General features: G+C 40.0%; 1 protein-coding gene across 1 annotated transcript in view; it reads left to right on the forward strand.

The window, feature by feature from the left end:
• The first annotated feature begins 248 nt into the window (after positions 1-248).
• LOC139537587 (opioid-binding protein/cell adhesion molecule-like) overlaps positions 249-21,359 on the forward strand; it is a 345,719-nt gene continuing 324,608 nt past the window's right edge. Inside the window, exon 1 of the mRNA XM_071339070.1 lies at positions 249-549. Within this exon, the coding sequence (XP_071195171.1) occupies positions 489-549 (61 nt within the window). The 5' untranslated portion in view covers positions 249-488. The remainder of the gene's footprint in view (positions 550-21,359) is intronic.

Here is a 21,359-nt window from a genome sequence, read left to right on the forward strand (position 1 = left end):
TGACTCACCCAGTAAAATACCACTTGAGTAAAAGTCTGAAAGTATTTGGTTTTAAATATATTTAAGTATCAAAAGTAAATGTAATTGCTAAAATATACTTAAGTATCGAAAAAGTGTAAATCTTTTCACATTCCTTAGATTAAGCAAACCAAATGGCACTGACAGTCAAAAGCCTCGGCCAATAGAGAGAGAGCAGAGACAGACCACCCCTCTCCCTCGGCTTGGTCCCTGTGTATGTGTGAGTGAGAATACTGAACGAGGACTCGGTCGCTGCATGCTGCCACAATTTGCAGTGGATTTAAGTAACCTTCAGCACAGAGAACACCAGAGTCGAAGGAAAAACTCCAAAATTGTAGATTTACGAAGGAGAGCAAAACATCACTGTCTTGTTGTCTGTGTTCCTGTTTGAAAAAACACTACTATAATACAAGAAGACGGCGCAGAAGAAGCATAAGTTTTCAACGGTGTCAACAGATTAAATTGGAAGAATGTATAATTCTATGTGTTTCCTCATCCTGTCATGGGTGTTCGCTCTGCTCGTGTTCCCAGGTAAGACTACTCTCCCTCTCTTTTTCTTTCTCACCATCTACCGCTCTCTGGCTCTTGTATTGGTACTAATGTTGCAAAGTGATAAACCGTAGCAACAGAGTTCTACGGGGGAGCTACATTTGACAATCACACAATCTGCCTCACTCTCCCCTCTCTCTCTCCCAAGAATTGGTCTGTTACTGTCAATATAAGCTGTTGTAAAATATTCAGATGAAACACAGTGGAGGAAAGTGGTCCAGGCATTGTTGAATCTCCTAAAAAGCTTTGGTCTTAGCTCAAGGAGATACTTGCTCGATTGTGTGTCCTCCCAAGCTCCCACAGCATTGCCAAAACTTGCTTCCATTGGGTTTTGATGTAGACAGAAACTAACGTAAAGAAAAGCTTGCAATGGCAACAGCATATAGTGCAGAATACCAGTTTTTTCCCGTTTTGATCCTAGCCAAGAAAATTAATATTGATCATTCTGGGGCCATGTCTAAGGAGAAGCCTATATTCTCCAGGGTAATGGAACCGCTTTTTTCACGCCATGATTTCAAGGTCTGGATAATTTGTGTCGGTCGCAGCTAGACGTGCAGCGTTTGTGAGTGACTTTGACATGTTAATCAACAGAGAGGAGAGTGTGTGTTTCATAATTGATGTTCAGGGAACGAGAGTCTATGATTACAATTGGAAAGGGCTTGAGGCACATTTCTATTTGAATTGATTTACTTCTGTTATTGGATATATTACTGGAGTAAAATTCTACATTTCTGAAAATTGTGTAGGTCATATTTTTCAGGATTAGCCCAATGTAATAGTACATTATCCAAACTATCCTCATATACCACATTGTACATACTTCCTCATGCAAGCACACACGCACGCACGCACGCACGCAAACACACACACACACACACACACACACTTCTAAAAGTCATGCACAAGCTGAAACAGTTACATTGCAGGGGTGTATCCGAGCTTGCACTGGATGAAGACGCAGCATAGCCAGGACAGTTAGCAATGCAGATGGCATGTGGTGGCCCTACTTACCGAGAGCTTTGGGGTCAATAGCAATCCGGCATGACTAACAGACTCCATCTGTTCCACGGTGACATCATAGGGCCTATAGTAGGGGCACCGCCCGCCACTGGGGCAATGACATCAGGAGAACACTGCTGTCTAGGCAGTGCAGTCACTCAAATGGAGACTCAATGTGGGTATGGTGTTGTACACTATTGAAGGGTCCTTTTTGATACTCTTCTAGCCAAATGGGTGGATTATTCATATGCCACTGCAACTATGGCTATTGATTTTTGGATGTTGAATGATACGCTAAGGCATGGACCTTAAGACTCCTCCATGGACCCTCAGACTCCTCCATGGACCCTATGACTCCTCCATGGACCCTCAGACTCCTCCATGGACCCTATGACTCCTCCATGGACCCTCAGACTCCTCCATGGACCCCTAAGACTACTCCATGGACTGTAAGACTTCTCCATGGACCCTCAAACTCCTCCATGGACCCTAAGACTCCTCCTTGAACCCTAAGACTCCTACAGAAATAGCAGGATATTTTATACTCCTGGCCAACAACAAGCTACTGACATAATCTTATGGAAAATCTACAGTGTCCCTGTCTTTCAAATGCCGGCACATCTACCCATAGCCCCTCATGTATTATAGAAATTATATATTTTAATGTCAATACACTGTGGTTAACATGAATTCAACTACTCAACTAGGAACCATTTTTTGAATGAGATGTAATAAAAAATGTGTATGGTCATACTTTGGTAGAAACACTGAATAAGCTAAATCTGTGTGCTCTGTCCCTACAGTACCATTACCATTGTACTCTCTCCGTCACAGCCCAGAGCAGGTTGCATCCTTGTCAAAGTTCATCAAATCAACCAGCTTCATAAACAGTACAAGCGCAACGGCCATTCACATATGTATGAAGGACTCTGTCTGCTAAGGTCGATGTTGCATCCATTTTGTCTTTTTGCACTCAATCAATAGTATTGTGTACTGTATATAATTTGGCATAGATTTCTATTGCTTCTCTGTGTCTACTTGTTTTATACTACATCTCAGCCGAAATACACTGAAATGCAGTCTATACTCCCTCAATGTATGAAACTGACCCTAGTTAGTCTTTTTAGGAGTTCTCCATGTTCCTTTTCCCCACTCCCCATCCTGCTGATAATGTTGATGTTGGTTGCATTAGGTATTGCCTGGAAGACCTTAGTGGGAAACACCGGTCACTTCCCTCAAGATGAGAATGATTGAAGTAAATGGATGTGATTTCCTGTAGAATCCAGGACCTGTCATATCGAGTAACTCTGATTAGACACAAGAGACCACATTACCTAAATTAGGGCTGGACAATCTGACCAAAATATCATATTACAGTATTTTTCAAATTTCTGACGGTATAACGGTATTAGATGGTATTTTATGTTTCTGAATATAAAAAGTTCTAAATATACATTATGGGTAGTGCATAACCCTAGGATGGCAAGAAATTAATTGTAAGTGGTTTTAATGGGCTTTTTCAATTCTGATTTGTTTTATAGTGGTCATCCAAACTTTAACCAAAAATAATAGGAGTGCAAACCTGACAATTAAGTAGTCAGTCCTATTTGTATAGCATTTCATAGGAATCAAAGTATATTTTGTAGCCTCAAACTCTAGTACTTCCCAATGGTTGACATTTGCATAGTTATTGGTTCAATTCCAGAATTCACTTGTATTCCTTAATTTCCAGCATTTTCATAAATGTGTTAATTTCCTGCACTCATTTGTTATAATTTACATATGGTGTCACAATTGTTTTGCCTTCTGTTTTTTTACTTGTTGTGCTAGCAGCAGAGAAGGTAGAGAATCCTCCATAATCTAGCAGTGCTCAGCTGTTAGCAGTCTCTTACCACTGGTAAAAACGAATGATTGACGTTTTGTTGATTCATTACTCAATTGTTGCATATAACAATTCAAACATTAAAATAACTTTATAGAAGGTACTGTTAAAATACACACCGGTGTGTAGATCAATACCGGTGTATATAGTAAAATACATTATACCGCCCAGTCCTAAGTAAATGACTACAGACTATAAGGTGCCACGCAGTGCATTTGTAAGTGTTTCGCAAACCATCTGCCTATATGGTCCTTGCAGGAAGCTTTCATAATATGTATGAGTGGGAAGATTAATATGATCCCATTAAAGCTTGGGGTTCTCTTGTTAATTTTCATACAGTAATGCTATAGACTTGCCGGCTGATTTACAAAGCGTTCTTATCGATTGTGCACACTCGATGCAATTCATTATCTTCGACAGCTCTGTGTGACTGGAGCACAATGTTTTGTTCTCTCAGCTATTTGTAAGATAATGAGCCTTGAAATAACAGCGTCTCAAATGTACAAACACATCTAATGAAGACTTTCAAAAGGGCATGTGTGGAATTCTCCGGTGCGCATTTACTCAGAAATGTGTCTGACTGATTATTTTGAACATACTAAGAGATATGTTCATCGTATTCATCCTTGCCTCAATTACAGGGTGATGTATAGAGCCCAACAGTGGACACGTCATAATACTCATAAAACCTAGCAGGCAAACACGGAAATGGTTCCAATCGTTTTTTCAACATATATAAGGTCTGTGTTTCATGTAGGCTTTCCCTGGTGTAACGTTTTGATAACCATGCAAATCTCTCTTGAACAAGGTGACTTTTAATCAATATATGAATCTATATTTACCTTTAGATTTGAACATGGGAATTAGCATGAAAGTTGACATCATGCAAGGCTACAAATCCCTGAAAGCTCCTGCACGTCATTTCTAGCTACTAGCTACCTTGATCCAAAACAAAATATATATTGAACATTTTCATTTACTGTTTCATATTTTATTTAAATAATAATTGTTGGCTTATATTATGCATTTGGTCTTGTCTTGTATAGAATACTATCCTAAATCTTTGCCAAGAAAATAGCTAGCTAGGTATCTAGATGATATTAGCAATATATCCTTATTTTACCAGATCCATTTCTCCTTCAGCCTTTTATAAATAACATATAAACATCTGACTTGAAGTAAAGATATAAATGATTTATTCATTTATTCATGCCACAAACCTGGGACATCGAAGATCACCATGTGAACTATTATTACGATCCAAGAGTGCACAGATTATTTTGCTTTTCCATTTTAGGAATCAGAACAGCTCAAATAACACAAAATATAAAACAGTATATTGTGATTTTCGGTGGGTGAGTTACAAATGGAGAAACAACTGGATGTTTTAGGTAGGTTTAATATAAAATACTAGGTCAACTCCAGCAGATTGAAAAACACACTTAACAGACTCTAAACAAGGAAGCCATGCCTAAACGCAGCTATATCAACACCCTTCTTGTCTATTAAACAGATATATGTTTCTGCTGTCAATTGTGAGCAGCACATTTACCATACATTGTCTAAATCTCAGAAAAAGCAGGAGTATGACAGAGTTACACTGGGGGGAAAAGGTTACAAAAACTACTCTATAACACTTTTAAATGTGTTATTTAGTCTAGATGTTATCAAATCAGGAGAAGAACAAGTGAATGAGGCAGAATAGGGAAAATAAACAAGGTAGGGTGGGTTTATAGAGATGATTGATAAACATAAAATGGGGTGCTGGTGTGCTTCTGCACCCCTTTTATGTCCAGTCATATTCGGGGTCACAGCGGGGTCACATACTCGGGGTCACATTCCATCTCAGTTGCAGCATTCAAATCGTGGTCATCGTGTATCTGTGAATCACAACAATTAAAACGATGAGTGATCACAGAATTTCCCAAAATTGAGCCATAAACAATACAACTTTAGCATTGAGGACAGCATTTTGTTGACAACATGGTGGTTTACACAAAGTCTACTGTCTGTGAATGATGGAAGAATCTTACCCCAGCTGTACAGTAGGTCCAATAGAGACTGTGTGGTCACCTAAGGATGAACATCAACCAGTACTGGGATCATCGTCTATAAAGGTCAAGTACAAAATGGAGGAAGTTAACAATCTGTGGCTTAGATTGAATTCGAAGTTGACACAAATGATAAATTAAGCAATACAATGCAAAACACTACTGCACATGTGAAATACTGTAACACACAGGCCAGTACAATACCCTACACAGCAAGAGGATCCTAAAGGCGCATACAGTACCAACCAATAGTACTCACTCGACAGACAGGTGTGGACCAGTGCTGCCTTGACTGCAGTCTTCTGGTCAGCAGCTGCTCCAATTACAGCCTCCGCCTTGGCATCAGTCAACAAGATCAACTTGAACTTAAGAGTGGAGCATGCGTTATATATTATTAGGTAGCCAGGTAGCCTAGTGGTTAGAGCGTTGGGCCAGTAACTGGAAGGTTGGTGGATTGAATCCCGAGCTGACAAGGTAAAAATGTGTTGTTCTGCCCCTGAGCAAGGCAGTTAACTCACTGTCCACCGAAGATGTGGATGTTGACTAAGGCAGCCCCCCGTACCTCTCTGAGGGGCTGGGTTAAATGCAGAAGACATATTTCAGTTGAATACATTCATTTGGACAACAGACTAGGTATCGCCCCTTTCCCTGAACACAGTAAATCTACCCCAAAACGTGTGCATACCAATTCATTTAAAACCAACCATAGCAGGTAGGACTAAATAAGGTTACAAAACCTTGCCTACTAGCTATTCTAATGGTCTGCTGTCCAGAGGGTAGCAACAAACAGATCAATGTCTTCCCGCAGTAAAGTAAGCACACTGTTTGTTCAAGAGGATGCTAATCAGTCCATCTCTGAAACATATCAAAAAGCCAAACCAAAATAATACAGCTACCTAGGGTAGCTACAAGTCAAGTCGTACTTGAAGTAGGCTACTGTTAGCAGTTGATGTTATTCTTCAATAACACAGACCACAAAGCAAATCAGGGGGAGAAAATATATTTATTCACAGAGAACAAATCATAGTTGTTATGCTGGAAAGTAGACGGCAGATGTCCATTCTTCCCTGTCCTCAATGGTTTATCCCCTGAACAAAGAGACAGAATGTAGTTTATACCCCCAACCCTAGCCTGTGGTTGACCAATTAGAATTCCTTACAGTAAAATTGGGAACATGGCCAAATACCAAGTATCCCGTTTCATGCTCAATGTATAGACAATTCAGACCAATGAGAACTTGCCTCATGTAGCTATGAACCTCCCGTGTTCCTGACCCATTTATCTTCAGTTCCCCATTACAGAAAAACAACTAATTACATTGATCATGAATTCCCTCTAGACTTTAGTCCTCTGCATTGTATATTTATCATCAAATATTCTTACCCTCCCCTTAGACCATTTTAAAAAGAAATATACTTAAAATGTATTTTTAGAAAACAGAATATAAAACATAAAAAATAGACAGTATGAAAAACATTAGCTGTAAGCATAAAATCATTCACATTAAACACCTTGCATTTTGTCGTGGAAATACTAATCAATAATGAGGAGAGACAAGGTCAATAACCAATCAGAATATTACTTTATTCAAAACTTATTAATAACATTGATTAATTATTGCAATAATGAAGCTAGTCGACGAACCACCCCTAGATGATTCGTTGAGAGCCCAATGAGCGGTTTTGAGCCACAGCATTTTATAGCAAAGTATATCCTCCTGAATGTTCATGACAAACAATAGATGTATGGAATGGATCACAAGGTTAGGATTCATATGAAAGATACTAATAATTCACAGAAGACAGTATCTGCTGTAAAGACTGTTCTCATTGTGTAGAAACACATACACAAGCCATCTCTCCCTGGTTCCTTCCAGCACACAAACACCAACTCATGCTATGGAATGCGGTTTTTAGGTTTTTATCACCAAAGTCATCTTAAATCTACTGTCAGCATTAAGCCCCCAGAGGCCCAACTCAGAAGACCACGAACAGATCAGAGTGTTCTAAAAACGATATTCTACTCCATAAAACAACCATTTGATGCAATAACAGTTTTTCAACATAATCTTGAAATTTCTCACTCACAATTTCAATAAAACACATTTACATTACATTTACATTTAAGTCATTTAGCAGACGCTCTTATCCAGAGCGACTTACAAATTGGTGCATTCACCTTATGATATCCAGTGGAACAACCACTTTACAATAGTGCATCTAACTCTTTTAAGGGGGGGGGTTAGAAGGATTACTTTATCCTATCCTAGGTATTCCTTAAAGAGGTGGGGTTTCAGGTGTCTCCGGAAGGTGGTGATTGACTCCGCTGACCTGGCGTCGTGAGGGAGTTTGTTCCACCATTGGGGTGCCAGAGCAGCGAACAGTTTTGACTGGGCTGAGCGGGAACTGTACTTCCTCAGAGGTAGGGAGGCGAGCAGGCCAGAGGTGGATGAACGCAGTGCCCTTGTTTGGGTGTAGGGCCTGATCAGAGCCTGAAGGTACGGAGGTGCCGTTCCCCTCACAGCTCCGTAGGCAAGCACCATGGTCTTGTAGCGGATGCGAGCTTCAACTGGAAGCCAGTGGAGAGAGCGGAGGAGCGGGGTGACGTGAGAGAACTTGGGAAAGTTGAACACCAGACGGGCTGCGGCGTTCTGGATGAATTGTAGGGGTTTAATGGCACAGGCAGGGAGCCCAGCCAACAGCGAGTTGCAGTAATCCAGACGGGAGATGACAAGTGCCTGGATTAGGACCTGCGCCGCTTCCTGCGTGAGGCAGGGTCGTACTCTGCGAATGTTGTAGAGCATGAACCTACAGGAACGGGTCACCGCCTTGATGTTAGTTGAGAACGACAGGGTGTTGTCCTTTTGTCCAAACACAAAGGGCATTTTTTACTTGCCGTTACAGTAAGAAGAAGATTCCCACAAAGTTATAGAAAATATGTATTAACAGGTGTGATGATGATGTCCCTAACGATTCCTACCACATCCTGTACAAGGAGGAAACTCCTAAAAAAAATGATTGTCTGCAAGACAATAATATTAAATCGTCCTATTGGCAAGGTAATCATTCACAGAGTCTTATAAGTATGACCAGCAGTCCTACAAAGATAACTATTAGAGATTATGTTCTGACAGTCTGCTAGTGAGGAATTCTTCTTCCGTTCCACTGGTTGATAAGGACGTTTCTAATGAACACTTCTCCGGTGATCTTGTACCGTTTCAGGTACAGGTCTTGGGTCAAGGGGTATTGCTGCAGCCTCAGACGGTAGATTCTCATATCCTGTAACGAAGGAAACAAAAAGTGAAAGTAACATGTCCTGGTTTCAAGAGAAATGTATATTTCACATAGATGTCCCTAAGTAAGCATGTCCCGATTTTCAGGAAAAGCTGGACATTTCACCTAGATATCCCTAATATGATGACTACGGTGTACAACATAGAAGCTTATCAGGTTCTGATCATTTTACTATGCTTCTTCACCCGAGATTGACTCCCAACTGGTAATCAATTAGTTCTTTATTCTCTAGGCTCAGCTTTGTCATCAAAATGGACAACCTTGCAATGAGTGACATGTATCCATCATGATTTGCCCTGGACTTTCACTGCTGACCTGGTTATGAGCAAAACTTGATAAGGACCTTCCCATTTTGGCTCTAATGTGTCTCTTACATATTTTTTTTACCATCACCCACTGTCCTGGCACTATGTCATGTCCCCCCTCGGGATTTATTCCCCACGCCTCTTTTACTTCTCTGTCTGCTTCCCCTCCTGCAATAGAACGTTGTAGGCAATAGTTAAGCATTGTGTCACTCATAAAGTTTACATCTGCCTTTCTCAAATCTAACGTGCCTGGTAGTGACATGGGTCGACCTGTGACGACCTCAAACGGACTCAACCCTGTGGTTCCATGTCCAAAGTTCTACACTAATTTTTCTTCAGAGTCCAAATAGGATGGTTCTGAACTGTAGATCCCTGCAGTTGTCTAATTTTCCCCGTCACCTTTCCTTCAGAGATGTTCAGTGTAGAGTCAAGTTGCATAATAACGTCGAGGCCTAAAATAAGTTGTTCAAAGGAGCCTATCCACACTCCTGCATCAATCTTTATTGGACAAATATAAATTGAAAATTGTTTGGTCTGCTTCATGTCTGTCTTCCACCCACCACTCCTGTTGCTCTCATCTTCTTGTCCGTGTACTGAGGACATAAACTCAGCAAAAAGAGAAACGTCCCTTTTTCAGGACCCTGTCTTTCAAAGATAATTTGTAAAAATCCAAATAACTTCAAAGATCTTCATTGTAAAGGGTTTAAACACTGTTTTGTTATGAAAACTTAGGACACTAAAGAGGTATTTCTACTGACTCTGAAAAACACCAAAAGAAAGATGCCCAGGGTCCCTGCTCATCTGCGTGAATGCGTCTTAGGCATGCTGCAAGGAAACATGAGGACTGCAATTTGCAATGTCCGTACTGTGAGACGCCTAAGACAGCGCTACAGGGAGACAGGATGGACAGCTGATCGTCCTCGCAGTGGACGATCATGTGTAACAACCCCTGCACAGGATCGGTACATCCGAACATCACACCTGCGGGACAGGTACAGGATGGCAACAACAACTGCCAGAGTTACACCAGGAACGCACAATCCCTCCATCAGTGCTCAGACTGTCCGCAATAGGCTTAGAGAGGCTGGACTGAGGGCTTGTAGGCCTGTTGTAAGGTAGGTCCTCACCAGACATCACCGGCAACAACATAACCTATGGGCACCAACCCACCGTTGCTGGACCAGACAGGACTGGCAAAAAGTGCTCTTCACTGACGAGTCGCAGTTTTGTCTCACCAGGGGTGATGGTCGGATTTGCATTTATCGCCAAAGGAATGAGTGTTACACCGAGGCCTGTACTCAGGAGAGGGATCGATTTGGAGGTGGAGGGTCCGTCATGGTCTGGGGCGGTGTGTCACAGCATCATCGGACTGAGCTTGTTGTCATTGCAGGCAATCTCAACGCTGTGCGTTACAGGGAAGACATCCTCCTCCCTCATGTGGTACCCTTCCTGCAGGCTCATCCTGACATGATCCTCCAGCATGACAATGCCACCAGCCATACTGCTCGTTCTGTGCGTGATTACCTGCAAGACATGAATGTCAGTGTGGCCAGCCATGGCCAGTGAAGAGCCCGGATCTCAATCCCATTGAGCACGTCTGGTACCTGTTGGATCGGAGGGTGAGGGCTAGGGCCATTCACCCCAGAAATGTCTGGGAACTTGCAGGTGCCTTGGTGGAAGAGTGAGGTAACATCTCACAGCAAGAACTGGCAAATCTGGTGCAGTCCATGAGGAGGAGATGCACTGCAGTACTTAATGCAGCTGGTGGCCACACCAGATACTGACTGTTACTTTTGATTTTGACCCCCCTTTGTTCAGGGACACATTATTCCATTTCTGTTAGTCACATGTCTGTGGAACTTGTTCAGTTTATGTCTCAGTTGTTGAATCTTGTTATGTTCATACAAATATTTACACATGTTAAGTTTACTGAAAATAAACACAGTTGACAGTGAGAGAACGTTTCTTTTTTTGCAGAGTTTTTATGTTTTTCATACGAAATGGGCAATACAGTGACTTCAGCAACCATATCTACAAAAAAAATCTACTGCAAAGTTGTTAATCATCATGTTCACATATATTCCATCCGATTTCATATGTATACCAGCTGAGATGGGACGTAAGAGGGGGTCTGTTAGTTTACTGCCATCCAGCAAACTATGCTGCTGAGCCGGAGAGAGCTTCTTCAATTTCTACATCAGCATTGCGTCGTTGGGGCTGTTGACCTGTTTCCATTTTCCTTTAGACGGACCCTGCCTCTCCTGGCCACTTCTCATGAAGACATGTTTTCTTTCCCGACATTCTCGTTGCCAGTGTCCAGAAATTCTGCAATTATGACATACTGTTGAACGAGTAATGTTGTTGGTTTCACTCGGAATCTGCCCAACTCTGATGACAGCCAGTTTATTAGGTTGATTGATGTCTCTGTCCAGTCGTAAAAGCCTGTCGATGATGTAGTTTTACAAAACCGTAGTTTTGTCTCTCCCAATCAGTAGTTGTGGAAACAAAAGTTTTGCGCAAATCATTTGTGTATGGATTGCATCAACTGATCTGTGATTGCCCCATTTTTGGAGGAGTTGAGTGCATCTTCATCTTCAAGTTGGGTAACCCACTGTGTCTGACCACCTCTGCTCTGAACCTTTCTTAAAATTCAACAAACGTCTCTTTCGGTTTCTGGACATATTTGGTTATCTCTCCCCAATTGGTGGTTGCATTGGTCAGACCCTTAAGAAAAACATGTATGGCTCTCCATCCATCGGCTACATCTTGCTCTTCACCTCTCACAGCTCTACAAACCTTTTCTTCAAGTACGCCATGTTTAAGGTTGTTCAAAACAAAGGCTAATAACTGTAACTCATCATAAGGATGTAGAATGTAGAGTTTCTTACATCTCTTTAAATGGTCCCACGTCTTCATTCCCAGTCTTGTGGATGTTTCAAAGTCTTTGACCATTCATTCATCCAACTGTTTTGGAGATGCTGATTTATGTGTGATTACTGTCACTGGAGGTTTGTCTTTACTCCCTTTAACAGCCTGTGTTCTTGTTGGCCTAAGACATCGTTCGTCACAATTGTCAGAATCTGTTGACTCAAAGCCAGGAAGTGCTGACCAGATGCTTGAAACCCAATCTGCCTTGCACAACTCAGTGTGAGGGTATATTGAGGGAACAGAGAGCCAACAGGTCTCTGTTCCCTCAAGCCCTGACCTCAATTCTATAGAAAATTTCTGGGCAGAATTTCCTATAAACCTGACTCAGTTACACCAGCTCTGTCAGGAGGAATGGGCCAGAAGTCACCCAACTTATTGTGGGAAGCTTGTGGAAGGCTACCCTAAACGTTTGACCCAAGTTAAACAATTTAAAGGCAATGTTACCAAATACGAATTGAGTGTATGTAAACTTCTGACCCACTGGGAATATGATGAAAAAAATAAAAGCTGAAATAAATAATTCTCTACTATTATTCGGACATTTCACATTCTTAAAATAAAGTGGTGATCCTAACTTACCTAAGTGTTATGAATTTTATGAATAATGACTAAATGATGTATACATTTAACGTAGAACTAAAACTAACAGAATTCTACCCTGTCACTGTATGATTGTATGAAATTTATTAGAATCATAAATCTATAAATCTGATGTGTGTAGTTTTAGTCAGAAGGACTTTTTGTATCTTTTTAGTGTGTAAGCAGGGTGCAAGTGTGAAACAAATGATAAGAGGAGCTATCGACAGACAAGCTGTACTACTGTGTTCCTTACAGGACATTCTGTCCCCACCCAGGGAGGGGAGAAACCTTGGGCTTGTAGTAGATTGTATAACAGGTGGCAGGCAATGTATGAGAAGGAGAAGACTTGTGAACTATATTGTCATTGTCTTATAGGAGGAGGGACAGTTATGACAAAATGAGAGGTATATAAACCAATGTACATGTAAGGATGGGCAGATCTCTCGTAAATAAACATGCTGACTATGGTAGACTGGCCTCTGTCTGTTTTCATTTCTATCAGTATCCTACAAATCCTGATATAGCAGACTGAGTAGTTTAATTGAATCGGTTAATGAACATGAGAACAAAATTCTCTTAACACTAAGACAGGGAAATTTTACTAGGATTAAACTGAGTTTAAATGTATTTGGCTAAGGTGTATGTTAACTTCCGACTTCAACTGTAACCTCTTATATAGCCTTAATATTAACTCCTGCAGAATTAAGCATTTCTTGCAGTAAAATAATACACCGAACATATGCAAAATTGTGACTCCAAACAAAAGTGGAGAAATACGATTTATTTATTTCAGCATCTTGACAGAATGCGAATGCACAGTTAAATATTGTCTATAGAGGTGCTATGTTAATCAGCATCCTAAAAGCTGATTTAGTATTTCAACCATATAAAATATGCATCTAAGCCTAACTGAAATCTTATCAGCAACATGTGTTTTTCACAGCATTCTATTTTGTTACAACCTGTCAAACTGATCCAAAATCTTTCGGTGAAATATCTTTCCACTTTTTGGGGGGTTAGCCTATTGCACTTTCTTCCCAGGTCCTTAAACTTGGCTTCTTGAAAGAAGCAGAGATCACAGAGAAATATACCGATGTAAACTAGATTAAAGCATCCATTCTATGATATTATCAGTATTTGAAGGCAACATATAATGACAGAATAGAAGCTGCATTTTTCTTAGTCGAGACAAGTTGACTAACAAATAGCTTACCAATATGTAGAATATTGTAAGCACAAACATCTAAATCAGGCAACAACCAAAAAATCCAGCACCGCCTGACAAAAACTCTTTCTGCTGTCTCTGACTGTAGCCTACAGCGCATTTTCTATATTAGCGGGTTAGAGTCTGGTGCCGTCCTTTTTTACTTTTTTACTTGATCACATGTTGTTGGCCGGTTGCTGATGTGTTATTAGCAATTGTAGGCGGGTGATGGTGAACAAACAGCTGACTGGAGCACCACTAGTCTGTCCCTCTCCATGGCTCCTCCTCCGCCGGCTGCTGCATTTGTCAGAGGATGTTTGCGGAGTGGAGTTGTAGTGGAGAGAGGAGAGTGTAATTTGGCTGGAGCATGGAGCGGATTTAAAAATGTTGGCCTCTTCTCTTACTCCAATTTCGCTCTGGTACCACTCAGCCACAGGCTGCCCAGCATTTTTCATTTCCTTCATCACTGTTACTTTAACTGGCCAATTCTCTTGTATTTATTTAGCCTACCCCACCACTAATGTGCAGAGGTATGAGTCAACCAAGAAATATGTCACACAGCCTGTGTAATTGATAACAAGATAACGAATATTCCCATGCAGCAGCACTGGAGAAGTTTAGGTTTTTATATAGGCCTAAGCTATTGTTTAAAAAAATGACTGTTGGTAAAGCTCTGAATTTCTTTAACAACTGTAAAATATGGGCTCACAGTTACAACTTGAGTATCTGATCTTCAATAGATTAGAGAAAAAGTAGGTTGTTTTTTAACACAGCTGTTGCATAGGCCTATCATCAAGTAGGTGCTTGTTTAATTCCACATGTTGTTGAAATGTTGAAGCTTCCTACTATAGCCTATGAATTTGGAGCAGCATTTTGGGGGGGGGGGCACCCATCACATGCGCCCCTTCCGCCTCTTATCGCTCCCTCCCCAGCTTCTCTCCGCTCTAGCCTCTAGGTCCTCTCCCCGCTGCTGCAGTGAGCAAAGTGGATTTATTAAATTGGTTCCTTGTTGTTAAATGATACCACAGCTCTCTAAAGCATAATTAATAATAATACTTTTTAAAAAGTACAAAAAATATATTTTCTCTAAAAGTGATCTACCATACTCAGTTTTTTTCTGTGCTGTTTCATTATTTAATTGGTTCCTTGTTGTTCTCCATCAAACATTCTATTTAGTTTTGCGTTTTATCATTGCATGAAAGACTGAGGGACAGCATAAGCACAAAACAAATTGTTTTAATGCTTATGCTCAAATTAATGTCATGAAGTCACTATTAAGTCATATGTCATCTCAACTTCTAGCACAAATTGAGCAACTAACAACTACTTTCCTTGAAAACTAGTTGGCAACACTGAAGATAACTTCCTCTCTGACAAGCAGTTAAACTCGCTATTTGCATTATAAGTTTGGGCCAACAGAATCTGTCATACTGACACCGAAAGACTTAGAGACATTATTTTCCTGTAATAGACTAGAACATCTAATGATCCCCCTTTTATGTCTCAACTCCCAAAATGTAAAACAGAGCAGACCCTACTAAAACGAGAGTATCAATTCACCTTGTGGAAATTGAATGCTACATTTCTGTACCACATACAGGACATCTAGCAGCATTTTAGCCACAGACTGTTGTGCTAGCTGTCGAGTCTGTGTTTTATAAATATGCAATGAGCATAAAAATAAGCATTTACTGTATATAAGGAATTGGCAACTCATTCTCATTCTCAGAATAATGGATCGTCTTATCCAGGTAGGCCACTTGATTTCAGTATCTTAACAAAGTGAACAGGCTATGTTGTTCAAACAGTTGTAGACAGATTTTGATTTGATTTGGACAAGAAGGTTTATTCGTAACAGTTCAACTGTTCTACCTTGTTAGCAAACAAATAGATCCAAGTTGGCTAGACTTGAAATATAAAGATTAGCTACTCACTAGCACTTGGGCTTGTGTTTGAGAGATTGTTTATGAGACCTGTGTTCATTTTCTATAATGCTTGCTACAAGAAGTTGATCATTATTAGTTGATATGCATTGTGCATGGTTCTGGTTAAATTTGTAACAAAAATATAATTTTCATAGACAGACTCGAAAGACAGATCAGTGATTATTGCAAAAAAGCAGGTTAAACTGTCGTTTTGAGTTTGTCCTTACTACCTACCTCATCCCCATATTGTTTTATTAACTTTTTTTTGCTCTTTTGCACACCGGTATTTCTACTTGTACATCTGCACATCTATCCCTCCTGTGTTAATTTGCTGAATTGTAATTACTTCCCTATTATGGCCTATTTATTATCTTACCTCCTTACTCCATTTGCACACACTGTATATATATTTTTCTATTGTTATTGACGATACTTTTGTTTATCCCATGCGTAATTCTGTGGTGTTGTTTTTTGTCGCACTGCTTTGCTTTATCTTGGCCAGGTCACAGTTGTAAATGAGAACTTGTTCTCAATTGGCCTACCTGGTTAAATAAAGGTGAAATAATAAAAATACTGAAAGTTATAGTGACTGTTGTGACTAACAAAACTGCCATTTATCTGCCTTTATTTCCAGCAACAAATCATTATGTCTATTTACATAATTGTCAGGTGGGTTGTCATTAACTGAAAAATGAAGTAGTCAATGGAGCCATTTCACCTCTATGACGTAAAGTCGTTGTTGTATGTGCAACGATTCCTCAACCACCATTTATTTTTATTTATTTAACTAGGCAAGTCAGTTAAGAACAAATTCTTATTTACAATGACGGCATAGTACAATGACGGTATGTTAACTGCCTTGTTCAGGGGCAGAACAACAGATTTTTACCTTGTCAGCTCGGGGATTCGATCTAGAAACCTAGATCTAATCTATCAAACCTAATCTATCAATCTATTTATGCATTCTTGTTTGTTGAATCAGATGGTCATTGCTGATTTAAGTGACATAGTTGCAAAAAACTTTTCTAAGTCTTTTTTTCTGTCTAACCACAAACCACCCAGCTTTCTAAGCTTAAATTGAGAGAATCATTCATCAAAATGTCACGCTCAGAGCCTGTTACTCTTAACACACAGTACAGGTTGTTTCTACTCACTGATCAGCTAGGTTCGACATGATGGATTGCTATGATCAGGGGATCAAATTGACTGGGAAAATGAGGCTTCAGTTTATTAGCTGTTGATTATGTGAATGCATCCTGTTCTATTTAGTATTGATATAGTCTGTCAAAATATCATATCCTCTCTAAAGTACACAGCTTTAAATCAAGTAAAATCCATCCACATTACAGACGAAAATACCCACAACATTAGAGAGAACTGGAAATGATGTGTTCTGTAAAGTGTATCGAGATGTTTAGATGCACATGTAATAAAGTTTTTTAGATTTGAATGGTAGAATTGACAGCTACGAATTGTTACAGAGGCAGTTTAATGAGACAGACAACTCAACTCTGTCAGCACAGATCCAACACCTTGTATTACAATAGGTTGGAAGTAAACATATAATATCATATTCTATATAAGGCATTAACCTGTCTCAGTGGGTAGTCTTGCTATCGCTGACTACTAAATAAAATGTTCTCTCAGCAGGACTGTCAACATTAGTCTCAGCAGGACAGTCAGCATTAGCCTCAGCAGGACAGTGTCAGTCTCACGAGGCTGTCCTAACATGGACATCGTGTGAACTAGCTATGTGGTTAAGATGCTGTGATGCATGCTTGCCTTTCCTCTGGGAATGCTGTAATGTCTCAGCTCTACTGGGAAGGGCCGGCCAGCTAAGAAATGTGTTCATCTCAATGGGTTACTGTATAAGACCTTACACACACTCCAAACTTTGCGCACACACTTGGATGGCAATATCGACAGAGAGGAGGGACACATCATTCAGTACTAATGGTGATGTTGATACTGTAAGGACATTGTCCACCATTGACTAACATTCTTAGAGAGTACAGTCCATTCATTTATTTATTTGTGTTTCAGACTAGAGAAAAGGCAATGTCCTATTGCATCATAGCTCGATGAGTGTTACAGTATAGATGTCTGGCTTAGTGCTTGACAATAATGTAACATGGTACCAGTGAAAGCCCCAACTATCAAAATGAATGTGATAATGCATCGTCATTCAATGGAGAATTGATCATGTGAGTCAGAGTGAGACCCTATTTAATATAATACTAGAATACCCAAACAATGTGTATAGCAAAATCACACAGAGACAGACAAACACACACATGTGCGGGCACACACACACACACACACACACACTTTCTCTTTAAAAAAATATTGACTTTGGCTTATGCAGTGCCAAAGATTTTTTCCCCCATATAATCATAAAGCATATACTTCAGTTCTGTTTCGATGACTTCAATGACATAGCAGTCCTTTTCACACTGTATCCAGTTTCAATCCAGAGTGAACACAAGGTTTATCATGCACATGTTAATGCACTGTATTATTTTGTACTACTTTGAATGTGTGTTGTGATGAAGTGAAACACTCATCTTACTTAGCAGGCTGTGAGATAATGGTATTATGCCTGGGTTATTATTTTCTCCAGTCATCCATTGTATGACAAATGGCATTGGAAATGTTAACGGAATTGTGCACTGCTGGAAATGCTAGTGAAAGCAGCCTTTTCTTGTTCTGAATCTCTCCTCAAAGAGAAATGGTGAAATGGCTAAGTCCAACATGTCACATGGCCTGATGTTGCCTGACCTTGCCTCAAGTGTCAAGCGCCCCTGACAAAATAAATCTACAATTACTCATTTAATATTTAGTATTTATTAGGATCTCCATTAGCTGCTGCCAAGGCAGAATCTACTCTTCCTGTGTTCCAAACAGGATTAAAACAATTACACATATTTGTCCACTCATCCTTGCAAGGTCCAAGGATTATAGAGGGCTGGGGCAGAAATGCTGGAGTGAGTGCCAGGCACACTAGCTCAATGCCAAGCCCCATATGCCACTGTGTACACCCTGTGCCCTTCAAAAGGACCTCACTTTGTTGAGCACCGGCCGTTTGCTGCTGGTTGGAGGAAAGGCAAGGAGGATGCAGGGCTTTCATCCCTGACCGGGGATGCATATGGAAGGAAGCATAACTAGAGTATGTACAGTATGCACACTCTTAGTGCATGCAAATGTTCCGCTATTCAAGCCCCCAAAATGTATATATTTTTTTATCACTAGTCTATTTTTGGTCACACTTCATTTGAACACTCTCTTTATAATCGTAATAAGATTTGTAATACCTTATGAGCTTTGCATTACATGCACAACATAGGCACTAATACATCTCATAAGCTTAGTTACAGGTCCATACTGCTGGTAACTGTAGCTGGATTAATGGGGAGGTGATGATGTGATGGAGGTACAGACTGAGAAGGCAATATGCCTGAAAGGATGGAGGAGCATTCAAGAGCTCCACTCAGACACGCTATGATTCTGCCTCACGGGGCCCAGTGGAGCCACTTCAGGTCCTCAGTACTCTCTCTCTCTTCCTCCCTCTCTCTATCACTCTTTTTTACCCCCTCCCTCTCTCGCTTGCTTTACTTCTCAAGAAAAACCTTATCAACCCACCTGCCAAAAGCAAATGGGAATATTTCTGCAGGTCTGATAGCTTAATGTTCCTTTTCCTTTGGAAAATAATTGTTCATCATTGCCCAGCATTACTTATGTTATCTGCCGTATGTTGTTCAATGTCCTTAGATGTTAGTAAGTGGTTGAAAACATACATTTTAGATATGAGTGCATAATCAATATACTCTCTCGTATTAAAGCAACTACCGCCAATCTAAAGATGACTTCATATCATAAAAGGGGTTTGGTTTTATCACACACTTGCAAATGCATGTTTAAAATCAATTATCACAACCAGCAAAAATGAGGAATGTAATTATCATCCATGACATCCAGACATAATTGCATCTGATTTTTATTTACCACATGTTATGTATCTAACTGGAGAAAATCAGTACCTTCAAGAGATGAAGCATTTGAAATGCTTCTCTTTGTGTGTGTGTAATTCTGTTGATTATATGCTCAGACTAATGTCCTACAGTTGACATTGTTTCCAGTTAGAATGACATGCAGTGGGGAGCTCATAAGAAAGCACTCCCGCTGTAGAAAATGTCATTATTTAAAGTGGAGGAATAGGCATTTTTGTTTTGTTCAAACAGCAATCTTGACATCTGCTGCCTGTAGCATTATTCAAGGGCAGTGGGAACGAGGCCAGCGCAAGAAGAAGTGAAAGATTTGCCATTGGAATAAACAGAACAACAGTTTCCAGGTTAGACGTGCAAACAACTGGCAATTAGATGGGAACAAATCTGTCAACGCTACATAGATCATTTCTTGAACACTGATTTGAATTAGGAGGATTTAAATTTACAAGTCCTGAATAGAAGTTGAATAATGTTATTTCACTAGGTCTTATTTGGGGTTCTAAATATGGCAGAGACAAACACATCCATTTCGAAGTTATGATTTAGTTCAGCTATGATGAAATCCATGATTAACTCATTAGTAAGCCATTACCAAGGCATTATCATGCTCTCTCATGATAGTGATCGATCAGAGCTACATCCCTGATCATAATGGGTCATATTTGTTAGTGTTAAATGGCTACCCAATATGCTCTCTTTGACTGGAAATGCATTGATATTGAGTAGTTGTAGAACGTTTTATCTTAGACCTTTGCATACTATATGTTTATGGTTCTAGAGCTAGCTTCACTATCAGACCCAGGACTCAAGATTGACTTGAGAGTGGTGATAATAAGACTAGACTGACATGCTAATACCAGAGACTGAGTGCCAGTCTCTTTCCCAGATGAAGGCAGAAAGGTTACATTGTAGACAGAAAGCTTACATTGTAGACACTAGTGGCCTACATTGTTGACACTAGTGGTGCGCGGGCCAGCTGTTTGTTCAACTGCATCGGCTCTCAATTTCTAATAACCAATTGGCAACCATCCAACTACATGTGATAAAGTGAAAATCTGAGGACCACATCCGACGCTAACGCTAACATAGAAAACGATGTAGGCTACAGATGTTTTGTTGTTGCCTCATTTAGAAATGTTTGTGCCTATAATTTCCAACATTTGGTAAGCTATTTGTAAATCAACTTATCTACAATCAATTAGATACATACAGCTTCTCTTCTGTCATTTTATGTTGCCTTAGAATACTAAATAAACCCTTGCTTACCTGAATAATGTCATAAATCAATAGAATGAATACTTCTAGTTGACATTGGTCAAGTTCTCTGTCATCTCTGTTTCTTTTGTGGAGCAAAGACGTTTGGGACATGGGGAGAAAATGCAATCCACATTTTTGTATTTATTTTCTATCTGTGCAAATTTCCATTTGAAATTAAATAGAAAGCTGTGAAAACGACCCAACATATTTTCGGCTTGAATTAATATTTTATGTGGTTGAAATACTGTCAGCTTTGATGATGCTGATAAAGATAGCACCTCTACAGACAGGTTGTCTAACTGCGCATTCACATTCTGAAATCATATTTTCCACTCCTGTTCCCAAGTCAAAATGTTGCCTAAATT

The sequence above is a fragment of the Salvelinus alpinus genome, chromosome 13, assembly GCF_045679555.1.
Source record: "Salvelinus alpinus chromosome 13, SLU_Salpinus.1, whole genome shotgun sequence".
In the NCBI taxonomy this organism is placed as follows: Eukaryota; Metazoa; Chordata; class Actinopteri; order Salmoniformes; family Salmonidae; genus Salvelinus; species Salvelinus alpinus.